The following is a 21,023-nucleotide window of genomic DNA, read 5'->3' as shown; positions in this document are numbered from 1 at the left end:
TAGAGAGTTCTTTTGGAGATTCTCTTATGCAATATACTTTAATTAAAATCAGTAACTTAACTTTCATACTATAGTAGTGATAAACCCGTCCTACGGGGGGAATGCAAATAGATAGAAAATAATATATTTTAAATATGTAGTTATTCTTAATTAAAAATAAAATTAATTTCATATATATTTTTATTTCTTATTCCTTTGAAAAATATATATATTTGAACTGAAATGGGTATATATATATGTTTATTTGGAAAAAATATGTGACCTTTAATTATTTGTTTATTTTGTGTATTTAGTTTATTTGGTTAATATGTTCTAAAGAATTGGTCTTGCTTGCCAATAGAACCATAAATCGATTAAAATTTTAATATTGACTGATTTTTTATAGTTATAATCAGATGTTAAACAGAGAACTGATGCAACCTATACAGTTATTCTTTATTGATTTTATAATATATTTCAGTTATTCAAGTATATTTACTTCTAAAAATATTTGAAAATAATAAAAAAGTTAAACTATACATTTTCAGATATCTGTTTAATATAGTTTTCCATTCTTATATTGTAAATTTATTTTCGTATTTGTATATTTACCTATTCTAATTATTTTGATTATATATGAAATGGTAATATTACGATATATGTTTTTAATAATATTTCTATTTCTTATATTGTATATTTACTTACTATTATTTTAATATAATTTTCAGATAGATATTTATTGTAGTTTTTATATTTCTTATATTATATATTTACTTATTTTTATTCTAGTATTATGATAGATGTTTAGTGTAATATTTTTATTTCGTATATTCTATATTTACTAATTGTTTATTTTACTATACATTTTACAGATACATATTTAATTTAGTTTTTTTCATTTTTTGATATTATATATTTACTTTTTCAAAACATCTTATATTTTGAAAAAACATAAATCTTCTATTGTGAAACAACATAAACCTTCTAAGACAACATATAATTTGAAACAGATAGCGTATTATTTTTCTTAATTGCTTATTTACTTATTCTAATATTATAATACATGTTTAATGTAATTTATTTTTATTTCTTATATTGTATATTTTTATCATTCATTTTTCATATATTTTATATTTTCTTATAAAAATATTTGGAAATAATAAAGATGTAAAATTTGTATTTTCAAATATATGTTTAATATAGATTTTCAATTTCTTATATTGTATGTTTACTTATTCTTTATTTTTCTTATATTGGATCTTTACTTACTCTAATTATTTATATTTATATCAAATGGTAATATTACAATGGATTTTTAATGTACCATTTCTACTTCTTATATTTTATATTTACTTATTATTTATTATTTATTTTACTATAAATTTTTCAGATAGATATTTAATGTAGTTTTTCAATTTCTTATACTGCATAGTTACTTATTATTTATTTTTATGAGAAATTGCCAAAAATACCATTTTCATAGTACCACTTTTCATGTTTACACTAACCACTTTTACCACTACTTTTAATGAAGGGTCTAGATTTAAAGGTTTAGGATTTATGGTTTAGATTTGATGTTTTAGGGTTTAAGGTATATAGTTTAGGGTTTAGAGTTTAAGATTTAGTGTTTAGAGTTAAGGATTTAGGGTTTATAGTTTAGACTTTAGGGTTTAGGGTTTATGATATTGAATTTAGGATATATAGTTTAGGGTTTAGGGTTTAGAGTTAAAGATTTTGGGTTTAGGGATTAGAATTGGAGGTTTAGGAATTAGAATTTGGGATTAGAATTTTGAAAAACATATAAAAACAAAGATATAAGAGTCTTTACCATTTTAATAAATAAGGTATTATTGAAAATGTGTCTTTAGTGGTGGTAAAGATGAATAATGGTACCTTAAAAGTGGTATTTTTGAAAATTCCCCTATTTTTATTCTAATATTATGATAAATATTTAATTTAATATTTTTATTTCATATATTATATATTTACTTATTATTTAGTTTATTATATATATTTCAGGTAGATATCTAATTTAACGTTTCCATTTTTGATATTGTATATTTACTTTTGTTTATTTTTCTTATATTGTATATTTACTTTTCTATTTTCTCTTACATTTATGTCAAAATAATAATATTACATTAGATGTTTAATCTAAACTTATATTGCTTATACTATATTTACCTATTGTTACATTTTTATATTGTATATTTATTTATTCTAATATTACGATAGATGTTTAATATAGCATTTATATTTCTTATATTATATATTTATTATTTATTGTATGATAATTGTTTCAGAGAGATATTCAATTCTTTTTTCATTTCTTTATAATATATTTACTTATTCTTAATTTCTTTATTATATTTTATATTTTATTCTAATTTTCTTGTTCCTATATCAAATCATAAGATTATATAGATGTTTAATTAGTATTTCTATATCTTATATTGTAAGATTGTTTCTCTTATATTGTATATTTAATTATAAAAATATTTGGAAATAATATTTTTTTAAAAAAATATACATTTTTCAGATAGATGTTTAATGTAGTGTTTCCATTTTTTAATTTTATATTTGCTTTTCTTTCTTTCTTATATTGTATATTTACTTATAAAAATATTTGGAAATAATAAAAATGTAAAAATATATATTTTTCAGATAGATGTTTAATGTTGTCTTCCATATCTTATATTTTATATTTACTTATTGTTTATTTTTTTATTGTATATTTAATTATTATATTTTTTGTTTTTATATCAAATGATCATATATTAATGTAATATGTATGTTTCTTAGATTGTATATTTACTTATTATTTTTTTTTATATCGTATATTTATTTATTAATTATTTTTTGTTTTTTTAGTAACAATGCTACATGACATTTTTAAGAGAATTTTTTTCTGCTGATGTGGACATTTATTAGTAGGGATTTCACATCGGAGGAATAGAACTATATTGTTCTCAACGTTCATTGAGTTTAGGTTGAATGCATTTTTACCTATAACCTACTCTCTACGTACAGACTAAATTTATTTGTCGTTTTACAGTGGATTGGTTCCTTTGTTTGTCAGCATTCTATATATTTTTCGCTCTAATGCGATCTGATTTACATGATAAAAGGATACCAACATTTTGTCTTCTTGGCAAAGAGAATATGCACGTAAATTTTAAATATGAGGTTATAAGAAATGCTAAATCTTCAACAATCGTGTTGTAAAAAGCAGAATGAGGCAAAGTCCGGTCAATTAATCTTTCAAAAAAAAAGTCCGGTCAATTAGTTGGGTTAACAATCATATCCACCAAATCTAAACAATCCATCTCTGTCTAAATAGTTTAATTTGTATATCTCCTAAGCAAGACACTTTCCATAATAATCTTTCCATTTTAACATGAAGAGACGAGAGACTTTTGTGGCAGCCTTGTTGTAACATCCCGAGTTACCTATGTCACCGTACCTTTTCCGTCACACATTCGTTTAAAACTCCAGAGTTAAGCGTGCTTGGACTAGAGTAGTGAAAGGATGAGTGACCTATCGGAAAGTGATTCGCGATACCGTGTAAGTGAGACCAAAGCACGGGAAAATGTCGGGTGGTGATTGCAGGGACAGTAAACAATGATTTCGAGCTTTGGAAAAATTAACGACCGACCGTAGGATGGGATGGGGCCCACGGGCCTAAAGAACGGGCTGGATGGCCCATTAATCGTGGACGGTCGGAACGTTACAAGTGGTATCAGAGCTGGTTAGCCGTCTCAATTCTGACCTGAGAGGCGTCTTTAGACCTGTCGTGGGGCACAACGAGGACGTTGCGTTTTTTGAGAAGGGATAAATTGTAACATCCCAAGTTGTGATATATGAAAAAGCTTAAGAGAATTGATTTGGCTACCTATGTCACCAAAGTTGACTTACCTTTTCCGTCACACATCCGTTTAGAACTCCAGAGTTAAGCGTTTTTGGGCTGGAGTAGTGAAAGGATGGGTGACCTATCGGAAAGTGATTCGCGATACCGTGTAAGTGAGACCAAAGTACGAGAAAAGGTCGGATGGTGATTGCAGGGTCAGTAAACAATGATTTCGAGCCTTGGAAAAATTAACGACCGACCATCGGATGGGATAGGGCCCACAGGCCTAGAGAACGGGCGTGAGTGGTCCATTAGCCGTGGGCGGTCAGAGCGTTACACTTGTAGTCTTTTTTTTGTGGCAGCCTTGTCGTCTAAAACGTTCAATTCCTATTTGATCTAAGTAGGTCCGCTATAGTCCACTGAATGAACCATTATTAACCCATGAAGCGTTAATTTAACAAGTCTGGATTTGGGATCCTCGGAGAAGATTGAAGCGACGACATGTGGTGGTGGTCGTCATCTTCCTTGGTGTCTTCTTTAAGGTTAGCTTTTTCCCAATCTTCCGCTTCAAGAGGTGCTAGCTGGAGAGTTTCCATTAACGAGACAGTTCTCTTTATTTCAATCCCATTGTACCATTGTATATTTTCATTGGATTATACTCATTTGCGGAACTGAATCTTAAAAAAACAATGAGAATGTAAGAAGAAAAGCTAACTTTAATTGCCACGTTGCCTTAATCATATATTGTTGCTGGATTATCGCTCAGCCACGATTAAATACATGAACATTTAGGTGAAAGAAAAGGTTCCACTTTTACATAAAATAATTTCTCTGTTCTTCTTTCAAATATTTTGAAAATATTAAACATTCAGTATCGTTAATGAATATTACATTTGAAGAAAAAGGCACATTTTATTTTATGAAGTAAGAGACGAAAATGTAAGCATTTTAACTTAATCTTATATTTTAAACATTTAAACTTAATATTACGTTTTAAACATTTTAACAATACTAGTGAGCCTCAATTACTGTAAATGTAACATAGTTTACCGAGGACGAAGCAATGTCACCAAAGGAATCTTTACAAATGGAGGGATTAGACAAAGTGAGCGGTTTAGGCTGCGGAATGGCTGCTTCGCTTCCAAGCATCATTACTACCGACCCCATAGTTGGCCTTTCCTCTGCATTTTCTTGCACGCATAGTAAACCTATTTGGAAGCATCTTAGAAGTTCTTCTTTCTTTTCTTTTAGTTGATATATCCCAGCTTTTTTACTCGTCATGTGTTGTTGCTAGATGTATCTCGTCCCGTGTCTTTCAGCGGGGAAGCGGTGGCCAAACTGGCAATGAGATTCCCGACGTTTTTGGGGGGTTACCTTTCTGATGAGCAAGGAAGCTCTGCGTCATAGCCGTATCTGGGGTCAATTTCTAACCCTGGAGTTTTGCTTGATATAATTCCATCTTCTTACTTTTCTTTTTCAGGGAGTATCGTGAGGCTCTCGGTGTCGGTTGTTTATGATGAATATCAGAAGGGTAAGACGCGAAAGAGGCACATGTTTTATACTCATCCCCACGACTGGCGATGGCTGCTTTTACCGGCTTTTCCTCCAATTCGCCAGGTTACGTCAAGGCTGCTCTTGGTCAAGATTTGCAGGCGGGAGTCCATCAGAGGCTGCTTGGTGGGGTGTCGCTCATTCGTAATAGGTGCAGGATATGATGGCGCAGCGTGATCTATTGGTGCAACGTGTGAGGGCATACGCTAGGTGGGAGCTCATGAGAGAATGGCTGGAGAAGAGAATTGAACACTGGGATCCTACTGAGGAATATCGCCGCTATTTACTTCTGTTTGTAGGAGATGACCGAGCTTCGACGCTACAGTATGATACGGGGCGTGAGTTCAGAGACGTTTGAACTTAGACGCTACTGTGTGGGGGTGTGGTGCAGAGACGTTTGCATTAGACGCTATGATGGACGGGGATACAGAGACAGATTGTATTAGCGATGCTACAAGTATATGTATATATATTTATGAGGAAATGCGTGGTGCAGAGAGTAGCTATGTGCTATTAGCAGATTGATTGACGTTCGGTGAGATGTACTAGACTCCGTGTTTGTTTCATGCTAGATCTAAGCCTATATAGTCGTCTATATACTGAGTCTGTGGTTTGCATGAGTAATCAAATGAAATAAAGCGGATCTATAAGACCCCATACCTAGAGCTAACATCATATAACAACATCCCATACATCATTGAGTGACTCCTCTATTACTCACTTCTTTTTATTCCCTTTTCAGGCGAGGTTAAGGAGTAATCGGATATCTGGAAGATTTGATATTTTTGGAATGATCTGATTTTATTCCGGTTTTATGACTTTTTATAATTTATTTTAAAATTATATTTTTTGGATTTATTTTATTAAATGTGTTCAATAATTAATTCCGTGTTGAATAGTTCGATTTTTTTGATAAGTAGCACACCAGTCTCTAGAGAGGAGGAGACCGTTGTTACAAGGATCTTCACCCCTTAGTTCATTTTCACAAAAGTAATCCGACAATATTCATCTGAACCTTAACGCAAAACCTTATAGTCTATAAATTTCTTTTTAAATTTAGTTTCTGATTCTTAGTTTAGATTTATGTTTAGATATCAGTTCCTACTAATGGTATATCGGGAATCCATTTGTTCTAAGAATAAAGTTCCAAGTCAAGCCGACCTCGAGATAGAGGTGAAAGAGTGAGATAAAGATACAGTGCTATGGCCAAAGCACCCAAACACGTAGGTGAATATTGATTAGAATTTGACATGTTGTGTTGTGCGATTAGTGCTAGTAAACGAGGTGTCAATCTCTCACTCTCAGTACTCGTTTTCTTTGAATTCGTTGTTTGCTTCCTTAAAAGAGCTTCATAGTTTATGAATTCTGGTGATCAGATTCCATATACGAAGAAGACCTAGTATTCTTCTTTATGAAAGCATACGTAAATGTAATAACACCTATTCATTCTGAAATTTATATGGGAAAAGATTATGAAAACAACAACCCACAAACAAAGCTGTAATATTCACAAAAGCCAACCAAATCAGTCAACAAACGAAAAATAAAAAGAAACCATTATAGATATTGTTTGTTTTGTTTTTGGCCTCCTCACTGTGGTGATGAGGGCTTTGTTGGGTGAGAAGATTTCCCAGTGAGTGCTTTTTTCACCTTTGAAATTGAATGTTTCACCTTTGAGCCAACACCAGAGAGAATGCCATGTGATTTCTTTTGAGTTTTGATGATGCTAACTGTATCTTTAGCTTCAACCATCACAATGGAATCTGGACTTGTTTTATCATCTTTATGTTCCTCTCCATCCTCATCTTCTCCCTCTGCCGTCGCCTCTTCTTCCATGCGAGGTTCTGTTGTTGCAACTTCAGGCTTGTCTGTTACTTTCACATTTTGGATGAGGTCTGATAGCGACTTCCTAGCTGGTTCTTTTACGGTTGGTTCAGTCTCATCTTCTCCATATTTTTGCTGCACCTTTTCTGCAATCTCTAGATTCTCTATCTTTGGAACATCATCAGCTATTTCCCTTTTCTGTTGGGTTGGAACTTCATCTCCTTGCTGCAAAAAAAAATAAAAATAATGAAGATCAGCTTTTGTTTGTAGGAATTACTTGTGACGTAGGAAGAATTTGTGCCCATCACTTCATGAAAAAAGGTAAGATGATTAACCTTTTGTGGTGTTTCACTGGCAGGAGACAATTTGTCAATCTCTTGAATCTCGGGTTTTGATTTTTCTGTAGCATCATCAGTGTTCTTCATACTGTTCAAAAAATCTTCTGGTGTGTCCTTCTGCAGAGAACTAATCCAGTTTAGATATAGATGATTATCAAACCAAAAACAATAAAATACTATAATGTTATCTTTTTCAGACCTTTTCTTCTTTCATCTCTTCCTTGATAGCAGTTACAGTATTTGTTTGCTTAGACTCCTCTTCATAGATCTCTTTTGTTGCTTCCTGGCCAATTTTTCCAAACATATTGTTATTCTGTGTTAGATAATATCACATTAAAAAGTTCGGTTAGCAATGAAAGACAATTAGTAGAACCATAAGCTAACTAAAATAGTTATCTTTCTTTGCTTAAGATATTTACCTCTTCAGTGCAAACTCCATGTTTAACTGCATCTTCTAGCTCTGTCTTCACATAATCAACCTCCTTCTTCTCTTCTATTGAGCCTGATTCTTTCTTTTGTGCTACGACTGAATCAAGGCCATAATCTTTAGTTTCATCATCGGCGTTCTTCATACTGTTCAAACTATCCTCTGTTGTTTCCTTCTGCACATAATCAATTCGGCTTAGATATTATAGATGATTGTGGAAAGAAAAGAAAAACAATAAAAAAAACTGAATAATGTTCTCTTTCAGACCTCTTCTTCTTTGATCTCTTCCTTGACACCAGTTGCAGTATCTGTTTTCTTGCACTCCTCTTGGTATATCTCTTTTGTTGCTTCAAGGCCAGTTTTTTCACATATGTTCTTCTGTATTGACATTAAAAAGTTTGGTTAGCAAGGAAAGACAAAATATAGTTATGTAAGTTAACTAAAATACAGTGATGTGTCTTTGCTTTAAATACTACCTCTTGTGTGGAAACTCCATGTTTGATTGCATCTTCCGGCTCTGTCTTCACATAATCAACCTCCTTCTTCTCCTCAATTAAGTCTGAATCTTTCTTATGTGCTAAAACTGAATCATGGCCCTCATCTTTTATTTCACCATCAAGATCTTCCTGGACATATGCGAGATCAGTCGACTGTTGTTTCTCTTGTCCAAAGCCCTTGGACAGATCTTGCAGTTGGACTTTTTCACTTGTGATCAAAGAATCAGCAGTTTCTCCAGCCTCTTCTCTTTGATCCTTTGGTATTTGTTCTGAATTAAAATCCATCTCATTACTGCTCTTTGTATCATCTGATACGGCCTGAGCCTGAACATGTTGTTCAGTTAATTCTTTCTCACCTACACTCAGAGGCTCTGTGATTTTCTTCTCTGATGTTAATACCTCTTGATCATTCCCCAACACACTCTGTGCTTCTTGCTCTTCTTCTACTTGCGGTGTAGTAGCGGAATCATGATTAACTCCGAGCTCACTTGCATCTTCTTGATTATTATTATTATTATTCACTTCTGGTGAAGAAGTTTCATCGGTTTCCCTTGTCGCATAAAGAGTACTAAGCTTCTCATCTTGTAACTCCTCATTCTTCTTTTCCTCTTTATTATCAAAAGTTTGATCTTCTTCTTTAACAGTTTCTTGAGTCTCTGCGTTGTGCTCCTTGTTAGAGATTTCAAAATCTCCGGGATGCTCTTCTTCTTGTAGGCTTGTCTTCTCTGATGTTGAAGCATTCAAATCTTCTTGTTTCTTGCCTTCTTCTTGATTTGATGGAATCAGAATTTTCTCACCAGGTAACACTTCTGTAAGTGACAAATCAGCTGGAGTTTCTTCTACATTGAATTCAAGCTCTCTGCTTATGCTGTCTTGTAACATGTTTGCTTCTATTATCTCAGAAGCTGGAGTCTCCTCCAAGACAAGACTCTTCTCCAAGGTTTCTGGTTCTGCATTGATTGAATTCAAATAATTTCCTCTCTCACTCTCCTCCAATGTAGTCTGGAGTTCTTTCAAGATTCCAACAACTGGAAGAGTTGAGCTATTCTCATCTCCTATTGGCTTTGAGAAAGTAAAATCATCTGAGCTGTTTTCAGGATCTTGATCTTCCATAGCTGCACCGGGTTGTAGAGTTCCCTTTAACTCTTGAGCTTTCATTATCTCAGCCACTTGGGTATCAGTTTCCTTTGTATCTTCTTCTTCATCTTCTACCTTTGTGACATCAGTTGAAGTCTCAATCTGATCATCTGATTCTTTTGGTTTTGTTTCTTCTTCTTCTTCTTCTTCTTCTTGTAACTTATGTGCCTTTGTTTCTTCTTCAACCTGCTTTGCAGTTTTATCATCAAGTTCTGAAGACAGAGTCTGTGATGCTTCAACTGGAAGATTCTGACCACTCAGATCTTCTACCTTGTGTGATTCCTTTGTTTCTTCTTCATGAATCTCTTCAACTTGTTCTGAAATTAAGGATGAAGTCTGATCAACCACAGCTTGAGCTTCCTTTATTTCTTCTTCATGAATCTCCTTAATTTGCTTTGGAATTTGGTCTTCTAGTTCTGTGATAAAGGATGGACTCTGATCACCACCTGTAGTTTCTATTTCTTCCATGGTCTCAGAAACTTCCTGGCTCTTGTCCTCTACCTTTGGGGTTTCAAGATTCTCAAACTCTTCTTGCTTACTGCATTCATTTTCTGATGTCTTTGAAGCATCATCTAAACCCACTGTCTCATCTTCATCTTCTTTCTTTGTCTCTGCAATTAGAGTCTCATTATTATTCTTCTCAGAAGAATCAACCATATTTTCTTCTTCAGGCTCTCTTGTTTGTATTTCTCCTTCCTCTGCTGAAATGACCTTCTTTCTGGGGCTTTCCTCGTTGGCTTGTTCCTCCTCCTGATGTTTATCACTCACAAAAGGTTCAATATCTCTTGTCTGTGCTTCTTCCTCATGGGTTTCTGTAACATCATCATATAGAGTCTCTTGTGGAATTGTTTCACTAGAAGGAACTTCAAGAATCTCTTTGTCTTGCTTCAGCTTCTCTTCTTCAACCAGTTTAGAGGAGGATCCTGTTCCAGTATCTCCCATCGGTTCTGTCTCCTTCACTTTTTCAGCCACAGTATTGCTTTCCTCTGGAGGTGAACTATGAGGTTCAACAGCCTCTGCTACTTGTTCTTCTTCATTTTCTTTCAAGTCTTCAATCTTTTCCGCTTCCGGTTCCTCTGAAAGTGGTGCAGATGAAACTTGATCAGATTTTTCTTCCACAGCACTAGTACTACTATCTTCTTCACTCATTTTCTCTTTCGTTTCATTTTTTGGTGGGCATGATTCTTCTTCTTCTTCCTTGGCTTGTACTCCAAGTTCACTACTTTCTGGAACTGTTACTGTCTCTTCACTTTGTTGCTGCAGAGTTACTTCTTCTTCGATCTTCTCATCTGCAGTTTTGCTTGTTTCCTCTGAAGGAGATTCAAGGGATGGCACTTGTCTTTCTTCTTCTTCTCCAACTATTGCGCTATGAACTGCCTCTGATTCATTGATCTTTATCTCCAATGTGTTCAATACTGCAGCTTCTTGTACTGTTGAAGTATCTACAGACTCAGGTTCATCAATGGTCTCACCTTGTTGCGTGTCCCTCACTTCTGTCTCAGCTTCAGTTACATGTCTCAGCTTCAGTTTCTGAAGGGGTTCCTTATGTTTAACCTCAACATATTCTTCTGTCTCAAAATCATCAACTTGCTCAGAAGGTCTCACCTGTTGAATTTTAAAAAAAAAATTATTTTCGAGAAATGCAGAGAAGGTAAAAGACAGGCAAATCCAAAAATGTTAAGTAACTTTCGATCAAGAGAAAAAAGAAACAAAATCATAAGCTAAGCTGTGTAGTAACAAAAGTAGTTTTTGGATTGATTAACTCATGTCATTCTATTGTGTCTTAAATCTAACCTCAACATAAAATATCAGACAGAAAAAGAAGCAGCACGTGAGAAAATCAAAAATCTATGGAGATTATGTATACTTACCTCATCAGATGAAATGACTGTCTCTGTTTCCTGTTTTACTTGGCCCACCTCTGCTTCATTACTTTCGAACTTGTGGACAGTTGAAGTGTTTACATCCTCCGCTTCAGTTACAAAAGTAACAATCTGGGGCACATCCCTCACCAACAAATTTTCATGTTCCATGGTAGTGTTCTCTTCATGCATCTGCATGCAAAAAGGGATTAATAGTTAATAATCTTGTCTGAAATGTCTAAGCTACTAAGATTAAAAAATAACCTCTTTTGTTGTTTTCCAGGTCATGATGTCCTCTTCCTTTTCTCTGTCTCCAGTCACCTTATGTAATTTTTCCTCTGCTTCATCTGAGTTTTTGATTTCTTCTGAAGTATTTTCAGGCACAATGCTCTCATCGTTCTTTGAGATCCCTTCTTCTAATACCGTTGCCTTGTGCTCATCCTCTGTACCGTTTACAGATGTCTCAGCAGTCTCATCCTTTTGTACATTATCTCCATCCTTCCTTTCTGTCTGTATCTCTTCACCGGCCTGCGTAAGAGTACCCTTTATTAGTTCTGCTGATAAGAGGAGGAGGCTGAAACGCAGGGGATAATGTAAAAACCGAAAAACTTACTGAGCTTAAGCTCTCTGCTATGTCATCTTCATTGGATTTTACAGGTGATGCATATGAAACTTGTGTAACTTCATCAGATTTGACTTCTTCATTTTCCTGTTCATGCTTGTGGATTTGCTCTTTTATTTCTTCTTCACTTTGCTCCAATGGCAAGCATGATTCTTCTTGCAAAGGAGTTAGATCAAGACTCCTTTCTTCTTGGGATTTTTCTTTAAGCTCATAGGAACCTTCCTCTTGAACTTCTTGGATCTTCTCGCCTAAGGTTTTGCTTGTTTCCTCAGAAGGTGACTCAATAGATTGCTTCTCAACCAGCTTTGCCTCTGACTCATTCAGTTCTAGACCTCTCTCCATATTCTGATCTCCAGCAACATCATCTGCCTCTTTCTTCTCATCCATAACCTCCTCTTTATCTACCTCCAACGCAAGATCTGATGGAACTTCTTCGAGTTTCTCTGTTTTCTCTTGTTCTTTCAGGTCCATAACCGTCTCTTTGTTTTCTTTGGTCACCAGAGACTCAGCTTCAGTTACAAAGATCTCACCCTGTGGGATGCTTCTCTCCAAAACATGTTCGTCTTCTTCGGTATCTTTAGATATTTGTTTTGGCGGTTCCATTAACGTAATACTTTGTTGCACCTGCACAAAAAAAATGGATAAAAGTGTTTATCAAGTTTTCTGAACACATGTTTTGCTCAAATCTGATCTTTATCTTTGATAAATTAAAGACTATTTGTCTTCTGTTTTTCAGGTTTTTGATATATTAAGACAAAAGTAGTTTTGGTCCCTTAACAAACATAACAAACTCAAGCCATTCACCAACTAAACCTTTAAATTTAAGGTTCTTACTAATTACTATCTATGAAACTCATATCTTTACCTCATCAGATGATGTGACAGTCTTCACCGTCTCTTCTTGCTCTTTCAGGTCAAGACTCGGTTCTCCAGATACATGTACTGTTGAAGTATTTACTGTCTCAGCTTTAGGTACAAGGGTCTCCTCTTGTGGTATGTCTCTCACCAACACATGTTCATGCTCCTCATTATCCTTTGAAGCTTTCAGTTCAATGTCCTCATCCTCAATTGTCGGCGTTTCGACAATGGCAAGACTTTCTTGCACCTGCACAGAAAAAGTTGTAAATAATGTTAAAATTAAGTTGTCTTTCTCAAATCTGATCTTTAGCTTTGAGGAAACAAGACAAAACCTCTTGTGCTTTGTGGATGATGATGTCCTCTTCCTTTTCTCTGTCTCCAATTTCCTCGTGTGAGACTATAGATTCATGAACTGTAGTTTCTTCATTAGATTTTACTGGTTCGGTATCAACTATCTCAAGAATGCTTTGGATCTTGTCTGCTACTAATTGTTCTTCTTCCTCATTGGATTTTATTACTTCAATCTTTTTGGCTTCAACAAGTGTCTCACCTTCAGGTGATGCAGATGAAACTTGTATAACGTCATCAGATTTAACTTCTTCATCTTTCTCAACTGGCAGACATAATTCTTCTTGCTCAATACTTTCTGGTACTGGAACTGTCTCCGATCCATAAGAACCTTCCTTTTGGCCTTCTTGATGTGGTGCTACTTCTTCTTTGGTCACCAGAGACTCAGCTTCACCCTGTTGTGGCATTTTACTACCCAAAACATGCTCATTTTCTTCAGTATCTATGGATCTTTGATCTGGTGAGGGTTTTGGCAGTTCGACTAACACCTGTACAAAAAAAAAGGAAGACTAAACCTCTTCTGTTTTATTTAAATTATTATTAAGACAAAAGTAGTTTTGGCTTTAACAAACTGAAGCCATCCACCAATTAAACATGTAAACTCAATGTTCTTAATATCTATGGAAAATCATATCCTTACCTCATCAGATGGTGTGACGGTCTCTTCTTTCTCTTTCAGTTCAAGACTCGGTTCGGCATCTGTTTCATCACTCTTCGTCTCCAAAGTCTTCAAGATTTCAGATTCTTGTACTGTTGAAGTATCTACAGTCTCAGCCTTAGGTACAAGGGTCTCGTCTTGTGGTATGTCTCTCACCAACACATGTTCATGTTCCTCAGTCTCCTTTGAAGTTTTCGGTTCAATGTCCTTTCCCTGTATTGTGGGCGTTTGGATAACAGTAGGGCTTTCTTGCACCTGCACAGAAAGAGGATGTAAATTAAGTTGTCTCAATCAAATCTGATGTTTAGCTTTTTTAGGAATCAAGACAAAACCTCTGCTTCTTTGTGGATGATGTCTTCTTCTTTTTCTTTGTCTCCAGTCACCTCACGTGAGACTTGCTCTGCATCATCTGAGTTCTTGATTGCTTCCACTGCTTCTTCATTCTCTTTCAGGTCATGAACTGTAGTTTCTTCATTACTGACTATCTCAGGGTCTTTTTCAACTGTATTTACAGTCTCAGTTTTTACTACTTGTTCTTCCTCATTGGCTTTTATTTCTTCCTTCTTTTTGGCTTCAACAACGCTCTCACCTTCAGGTGATCCAGATGAAACTTGTGTAACTTCATCAGATTTGACTTCTTCATTTTCTTGTTCATGCTTGTGGATTTGCTCTTTTATTTCTTCTTCATTTTGCTCCAATGGCAAGCATGATTCTTCTTGCAAAAGAGTTAGATCAAGACTCCTTTCTTCTTGGGATTTTTCTTCAACCTCACTACTTTCTGGTACTGAAACTCTCTCTTGGCCTTCTTCTTTTGTCTCTAATATATAAGAACCTTCCTCTTGACCTTCTTGATGCGGTGCTACTTCTTCTTCTTCTTCTTCTGGTTTTTCTTGGATCTTCTCGCCTAAGGTTTTGCTTGTTTCCTCAGAAGGTGACTCAATAGATTGCTTCTCAACCAGATCTGCCTCTGACTCATTCAGTTCTAGACCTCTCTCCGTAGTCTGATCTCCAGCAACATCATCTACCGCCTCTTTCTTCTCCTCCATAACCTCCTCTTTATCTACCTCCAATGCAAGATCTGATGGAACTTCTTCGAGTTTCTCTGTTTTCTCTTGTTCTTTCAGGTCCATAACCGTCTCTTTGCTTTCTTTGGTTACCAGAGACTCAGCTTCAGTTACAAAGATCTCACCCTGTGGCATGCTTCTCTCCAAAACATGTTCGTCTTCTTCTGTATCTTTAGATATTTGTTCCGGTGAGAGTTTTGGCGGTTCCATTAACGTAATACTTTGTTGCACCTGCACCAAAAAAATGGATAAAAGTGTTCAAGTTTTTTGAACACATGTTTTGCTCAAATTGATCTTTATCTTTGATAACTTAAAGACTATATACCTATTCTGTTTTTCAGGTTTTTGATAAATTAAGACAAAAGTAAATTTGGCCCTTAGGCCTTAACCAGGGGTGGTCGTAAGTCGATTACTTGCATTTTTAAATATACTTGATACTTGTCTTGCCTAAAACGAGTAATGGAATTTTTCGATTTATGTCTGCCTTGTCGGAAAGGAGTATTTGTTATTTTGAGTACTTGTCCAAAAATATGTTACTTGCAAGTTATTTGTCTTGTTTGATTACTTACTACTTATAAATACTTATGAATTATGTGGATATATTTTCAAGTTTCTAAAAATTATTTGATAGATAATATTCTATAAGAGAAAGTTATGAAATTTCGTTTTGTTTACTCGACTTAGTAAAAATACGAGAGCTATTTCAAATAAAATATTTTCAACATGAAAGTACTTTCTACTTCTTACAATATAAAAATATCAGTTTAGGACTTTGGTTTTTATGGTTTGGTTATAATTTTTTCAGTCGTAAAACAAGTAACAAGTAGTATTGCATTAACTTTTTCGTGATACTTGTTACTTGCCCTGTATTTGCAAATAACAAAATTTAATGACTTGATACTTGATTTGGCAACGACGAGTACTTGAAAAAACGAAACGAGTACTGGTCAAGTAGCGAGTATAAGACAAGTAACGAGTATTGGTGCCTAGCCCTACCCTTAACAAACATAACAAACTCAAGCCATTCACCTATTAAACTTTTAAATTTAAGGTTCTTACTAATTACTATCTATGAAACTCATATCTTTACCTCATCAGATGATGTGACAGTCTTCACCGTCTCTTCTTGCTCCTTCAGGTCAAGACTCGGTTCTCCAGATACATGTACTGTTGATGTATTTACAGTCTCAGCTTTAGGTACAAGGGTCTCCTCTTGTGGTATATCTCTCACTAACACATGTTCATGTTCCTCAGTATCCTCTGAAGCTTTCAGTTCAATATCCTCACCCTGAATTGTCGGCGTTTCGACAATCGTAAGACTTTCTGGCACCTGCAAAGAAAAAGGATATAATAATGTTAAAAACTAAGTTGTATTTCTCAAATCTGATCTTTAGCTTTGAGGAAACAAGACAAAACCTCTTGTGCTTTGTGGATGATGATGTCCTCTTCCTTTTCTCTGTCTCCAGTCACCTCATGTGAGACTATAGATTCATGAACTGTAGTTTCTTCATTAGATTTTACAGGTTCAGTATCAAGAATGCTTTGGGTCTTGTCTGCTGCTAATTGTTCTTCTTCCTCATTGGCTTTTATTACTTCAATCTTTTTGGCTTCAACAAGTTTTTCACCTTCAGGTGATGCAGATGAAACTTGTATAAACTCATCAGATTTAACTTCTTCATCTTTCTCAACTGGCAGACATGACTCAATACTTTCTGGTACTGGAACTTTCTCTGATCCATAAGAACCTTCTTCTTGGCCTTCTTGATGCGGTGATACTTCTTCTTCTTCTTCTTCTTCTTCAGCTTTTTCTTGGATCTTCTCTTCTAAGGTTTTTCTTGTTTCCTCTGATAATTTAGAAGGAGACTCAAGAGATGGCTTCTCCATCTGCTCACCTGACTCTACTACATCCGAGTGCTGTATAACTGGGGTTTCCTCTGCCTCTGACTCATTCAATGCTAGACCTCTCTCTATACTCTGCGCTCCAGCAACTTGATCTGCCTCTTTCTTCTCATCCATCAGCTCTTCTCTATCTACCTTCAGTGCAAGATCTATTGGAACTTCAAAGTTCTCTGTATCCTCTTGCTCTCTGACTTCTTTGGTCACCAGAGACTCAGCTTCACCCTGTTGTGGCATTTCACTCTTCGTTTCCATAGTCTTCAAGATTGCAGATTCTTGTACTGTTGAAGTATCAACAGTCTCAGCCTTAGGTTTAAGGTTCTCGTCTTGTGGTATGTCTCTCACCAACACATGTTCATGTTCCTCAGTCTCCTTTGAAGCTTTCGATTCAGTGTCCTCTTCCTTTATTGTGGGCGTTTCGATAACAGTAGGGCTTTCTTGCACCTGCACAGAAAGAGGATGTGAATTAAGTTGTCTCAGTCAAATCTGATGTTTAGCTTTTTTTAGGAATCAAGACAAAACCTCTGCTTCTTTGTGGATGATGTCTTCTTCTTTTTCTTTGTCTCCACTCACCTCACGTGAGACTTGCTCCGCATCATCTGAGTTCTTGATTGCTTCCACTGCTTCTTCATTCTCTTTCAGGTCATGAACTGCAGTTTCCTCATTACTAACGATCTCAGGGTCTTTTACAACTGTATTTACAGTCTCAGTTTCATCTTTTTCTGCTTCAACAAGGACTCTTTCTGTAGTTTCAACAACATGTGTTGTGGTTTCTTGTTTCGGAGCTGTTTCTTTGACAATGTTCTCACTGTTCCTCGTGAATGTTTCTACTGAAACGGTTTCATTGTGCTCAGCCTCTGTTCCATTTACAGAGGTCTCAACAGTTCTTGAATCTTTTTCTTCTTCTACTTCATCAGTCTTTATTGGTATTTCTTCAATGGCCTGCAATAAGAGTACTGATTTCTTAGTTCCGCAGATAGAGAGAAACATAATTAGAAAAAAAAAAAGAAAACATGTGCGGTATCAACCAGAACCTTAGAGATGTCCTTCTCTTGTTCTTGTGAGTTCTTGGTTTCTGTTTCAACACTTACCTGCACAAAACAGAACAAAATATTTACTCTCTTGAGCATCTCTGATGCTTAAGCTCCAAGGAAGATGAAAAAGAAAATACCTCTTCTGGTTTTTGAGTAGTTTCATCTTCTTTCTCCTTCTCTAATTTCACATCAAATAAGATTACCTTCGCATCATCTGTGTTTTTAGGTTGATTAACAAAGACTGTGCCTTGTTCATCCGTTTCTGTCTCCCTTTCTTTCTCTTTTACCATCTTACTGTCTTCGACCACTTCTTCTTTTTCGTGTTTTGATTCTTCTGTTTCTTTATTCCCTGATCATATAGAAGAACAGTTTTTTTCAGTACAATTTTCATGTTTTTTTAACAACTCTAAAACGTTCTGAATGTGTCGCAGTTTCTTGATCCATTACCTGGACCATTTAAAACCTCAGCAACTTCTGGTTTCCCCTCAATAGTACTGGTTCTGCTGTTATCAAGAACAGTACTCAGGTTTACTTTGTCTACGTCCATAGTTGAGTGTTCAAGTACTACTCCTGCATGAGCTTCTTGAACACTTGTCTGTTTATAAGAAACATGTTAGTATCTCAAAACTTTAAGTTTCCATCGATTCTAGCTATATCCCATATCACAGACTCATCTTAAATCAGAAAAGTTTGTGTTGAAACTTATCAACTTTTAGATGTAATATTCTCAGACATAGAAGTTCTTGAAAGATCTACTTTTGTATGTATGTTTTGACACAAAAGGTGTTCTAAAAATACATAATCTATAGATTTACAAGATCTAGTTTCTAAGATCCTTAACATCATTTTAAAGTTTTCAATCATCAAACTGCAAAAGGAAAAAGGTAGACGAAAAAGAAAGAAGAAACCTACTTAATTTTCAAATATAATTACTTATACTTGTAAAATCAAAATTCTAAAAGAGGGAGGTAAAATTTGTACATATGTACTTATTATATATCTATGATCATCATCATACCTTTGTAAACACTGGTTCTTGGGTGATGACAACTCCAGTATCCATCTCTCATGCAGGAAAGAGTCTCTGAATATGGGAGAAGCAAGGTTTGGAGGTTTAAGGTTTCAAAACAGTTGTTTTCTCTGCAAGAAACCTTCTGTGACTACTGATTCTGAATCGCAGGGTTATTAGATACATAAGATATGATCACTTGATATGTATACAAATGATTTGAAGTCAGTGAGAAGACAGATAGATAATGAATAGTGACAAAAGGAAGCACATTTGTTTGATGGGGTTGGCTGAGTTGGCTTTTAGATTAATCTTTTGTGGGCCTTTTGATTTGATTATTCCACATGCAATTGGTAGGATCCTCAATTACAGCTTTATTATTCTCTCGAAGGCAGTCACAAAAGTAGAACTAAATCATAAATTGTATTTTCGTAAAAATAGTTTTCAGATTTAGCACTACGAGTAATAAGAAAAAAAAATGGAAAAAAACATCTTCCTTGTATAGGACGGATCCTAAAATTTTGAGAGCTGTAAACGAGTCAAGAGGGAATTCGATAATTTGGAGGTCGAAATTTTTTTTTTTTACAAATTTGGAGATTTATATCCATATAAATATTTTAAAAAATTTTAGGAACTTGAAGCGAATGTTTCATCAGGTTTGGCTCAGAGCCGATTCTGAACGAAGTTTATTGTAAGCATAATTACACTATCATAAAAATAGTTTAACATACTACACGAAATTTTGTTATTTGAACTAAATTATACTGTTTTAATAATAAAATTTGATACATACAAGAGTGGCTTTGCTAAGCAATACTATATAAAAAGTTGTAATATGCTAGTTTAATACCTGATATACTATAATATACTATAAAGATAATCGGGAAATCGGCCAAAAAAACACTGAACTTTTCGAGAATTGCCAAAAGAAACCTGTACACTTGTCTGGCTAATAAAACCCTGAACTTTTATCGACTTATTTTAGATTATTAAGAAACTTACGATTGACTGACCAAATTAGCACACCGTTAAATGAGAGTTAAGACAACGTTAACTATTGGCATTAAGTGAATTTTACACGATTTGAAAATAAAAATTGGCAGACACCGGGGTTCGAACCCAGGTTGTTTGGATCAAATAGAAAGGTATTTTATCACTAGGCTAGTGGCTCATTCAATGTAGGAACAAACACATTTAGTTTTATTTGATATTGATTTTGAATACAAAAAATTCTCTAAAAATTTAAAAGGTCTTTAAAATTCTAAAAATATGAAAAATAAAGAAATTTTTTATAAAATTAATTTTGAAACTGAAATTAAAAATAAAATTTTATTTTTCCTTTAAAAAATCAAAAATCTTCCAAACTTTTCATTTTTAAAAACAAATTCAAAAAAAAATCATTTTAGGATTAAAATTTTTGAAAAAAAAAATCGAAAAATAGCAAAAAAAGTTATAAAAATAAATTCGAATCTGAAAATAATCCGAATCTATAAAAAATAATTTTTTTATTTTATTATTTTTTCAAAAAAAAGTTGCCCAAAAAGTAAATTTTCATTTTTCAAATTATTAAAAGAAAAATTGAAAAAAATAATAATTCAAAAACAAAATTCAAAAAAAGTGATAAAAGTTTCAAATCTGAAAACATATAATCAGAAACTATAAATAAATAAATAATTATAATAATAATAAATTATTTTTTATAGTTTTTGATTATATGTTTTCAGATTCGAAATATTTATAACTTTTTGGAATTTTTTCGATTTTTTTCGATTTTTTCCAGTTTTTTTCAATTTTTTTAATTTTTTTTATAATCCGAAAAATGAAAATTTTCTTTTTTTTGGAATTAATTTTTCAGTTTTTAGAAATTTTAAAAATCTTTTTAAGTATTTAGATAATTTTTTATATTCAATCAATACCAAATATAATTAAGTGTGTTAGTACTTTATTGATTGAGCCACTAGCCTAATGGTAAAGTACCTTGTCATTTGATCCAAATAATCTGGTTTGAGCCCAATGGTCGACTTGATTTTATCTTTCAAATCATGTAAAACAACATCATTTCATCTCATTTC

General features: G+C 34.1%; 1 protein-coding gene across 3 annotated transcripts; it reads right to left on the bottom strand.

Moving 5' to 3' along the window:
* Positions 1 to 6,805: 6,805 nt before the first annotated feature.
* Positions 6,806 to 19,216, bottom strand: LOC108815835 (uncharacterized). 3 transcript variants are annotated; one of them, XM_018588349.2, is made up of 20 exons: positions 18,961 to 19,216; positions 18,390 to 18,537; positions 18,080 to 18,291; positions 17,943 to 17,999; positions 17,431 to 17,850; positions 16,429 to 17,352; positions 16,103 to 16,342; positions 14,281 to 15,243; positions 13,931 to 14,203; positions 13,275 to 13,778; positions 12,950 to 13,189; positions 12,076 to 12,708; positions 11,727 to 11,990; positions 11,472 to 11,654; positions 8,443 to 11,205; positions 8,234 to 8,344; positions 7,959 to 8,141; positions 7,739 to 7,852; positions 7,537 to 7,656; positions 6,806 to 7,426 (listed from the first exon to the last, which is right to left on the bottom strand). In XM_018588349.2, exons 1-20 carry the CDS (start codon positions 19,003 to 19,005, stop codon positions 6,968 to 6,970), a joined length of 8,856 nt encoding a protein of 2,951 aa, XP_018443851.2. In that variant the 5' UTR covers positions 19,006 to 19,216; the 3' UTR covers positions 6,806 to 6,967. The 3 variants fall into 3 exon arrangements, with proteins under 3 accessions (XP_018443851.2, XP_056846375.1, XP_018443853.2); XM_056990395.1 differs by having other exon boundaries at positions 11,472 to 11,656; positions 11,759 to 11,990; XM_018588351.2 differs by having other exon boundaries at positions 7,739 to 7,822; positions 18,961 to 19,215.
* Positions 19,217 to 21,023: the final 1,807 nt, after the last annotated feature.

Source organism: Raphanus sativus, chromosome 7 (genome assembly GCF_000801105.2).
Source record: "Raphanus sativus cultivar WK10039 chromosome 7, ASM80110v3, whole genome shotgun sequence".
NCBI lineage: Eukaryota > Viridiplantae > Streptophyta > Magnoliopsida > Brassicales > Brassicaceae > Raphanus > Raphanus sativus.
Note: the sequence above shows the minus strand (reverse complement) of the source record. Positions and strands in the feature narration are given on the sequence as shown.

What these genes read in the sequence shown, in the direction of transcription:
- LOC108815835 (XM_018588349.2), bottom strand. Translation starts at nt 19,005, where the DNA reads ATGGATACTGGAGTTGTCATCACCCAAGAACCAGTGTTTACAAAG. An exon ending in TCATCCACAAAGAAGCAGAG is followed by an intron (nt 17,353 to 17,430) that starts GTTTTGTCTTGA and finishes CTTTCTGTGCAG; the next exon opens with GTGCAAGAAAGCCCTACTGT. An exon ending in TCATCCACAAAGCACAAGAG is followed by an intron (nt 16,343 to 16,428) that starts GTTTTGTCTTGT and finishes TTTTCTTTGCAG; the next exon opens with GTGCCAGAAAGTCTTACGAT.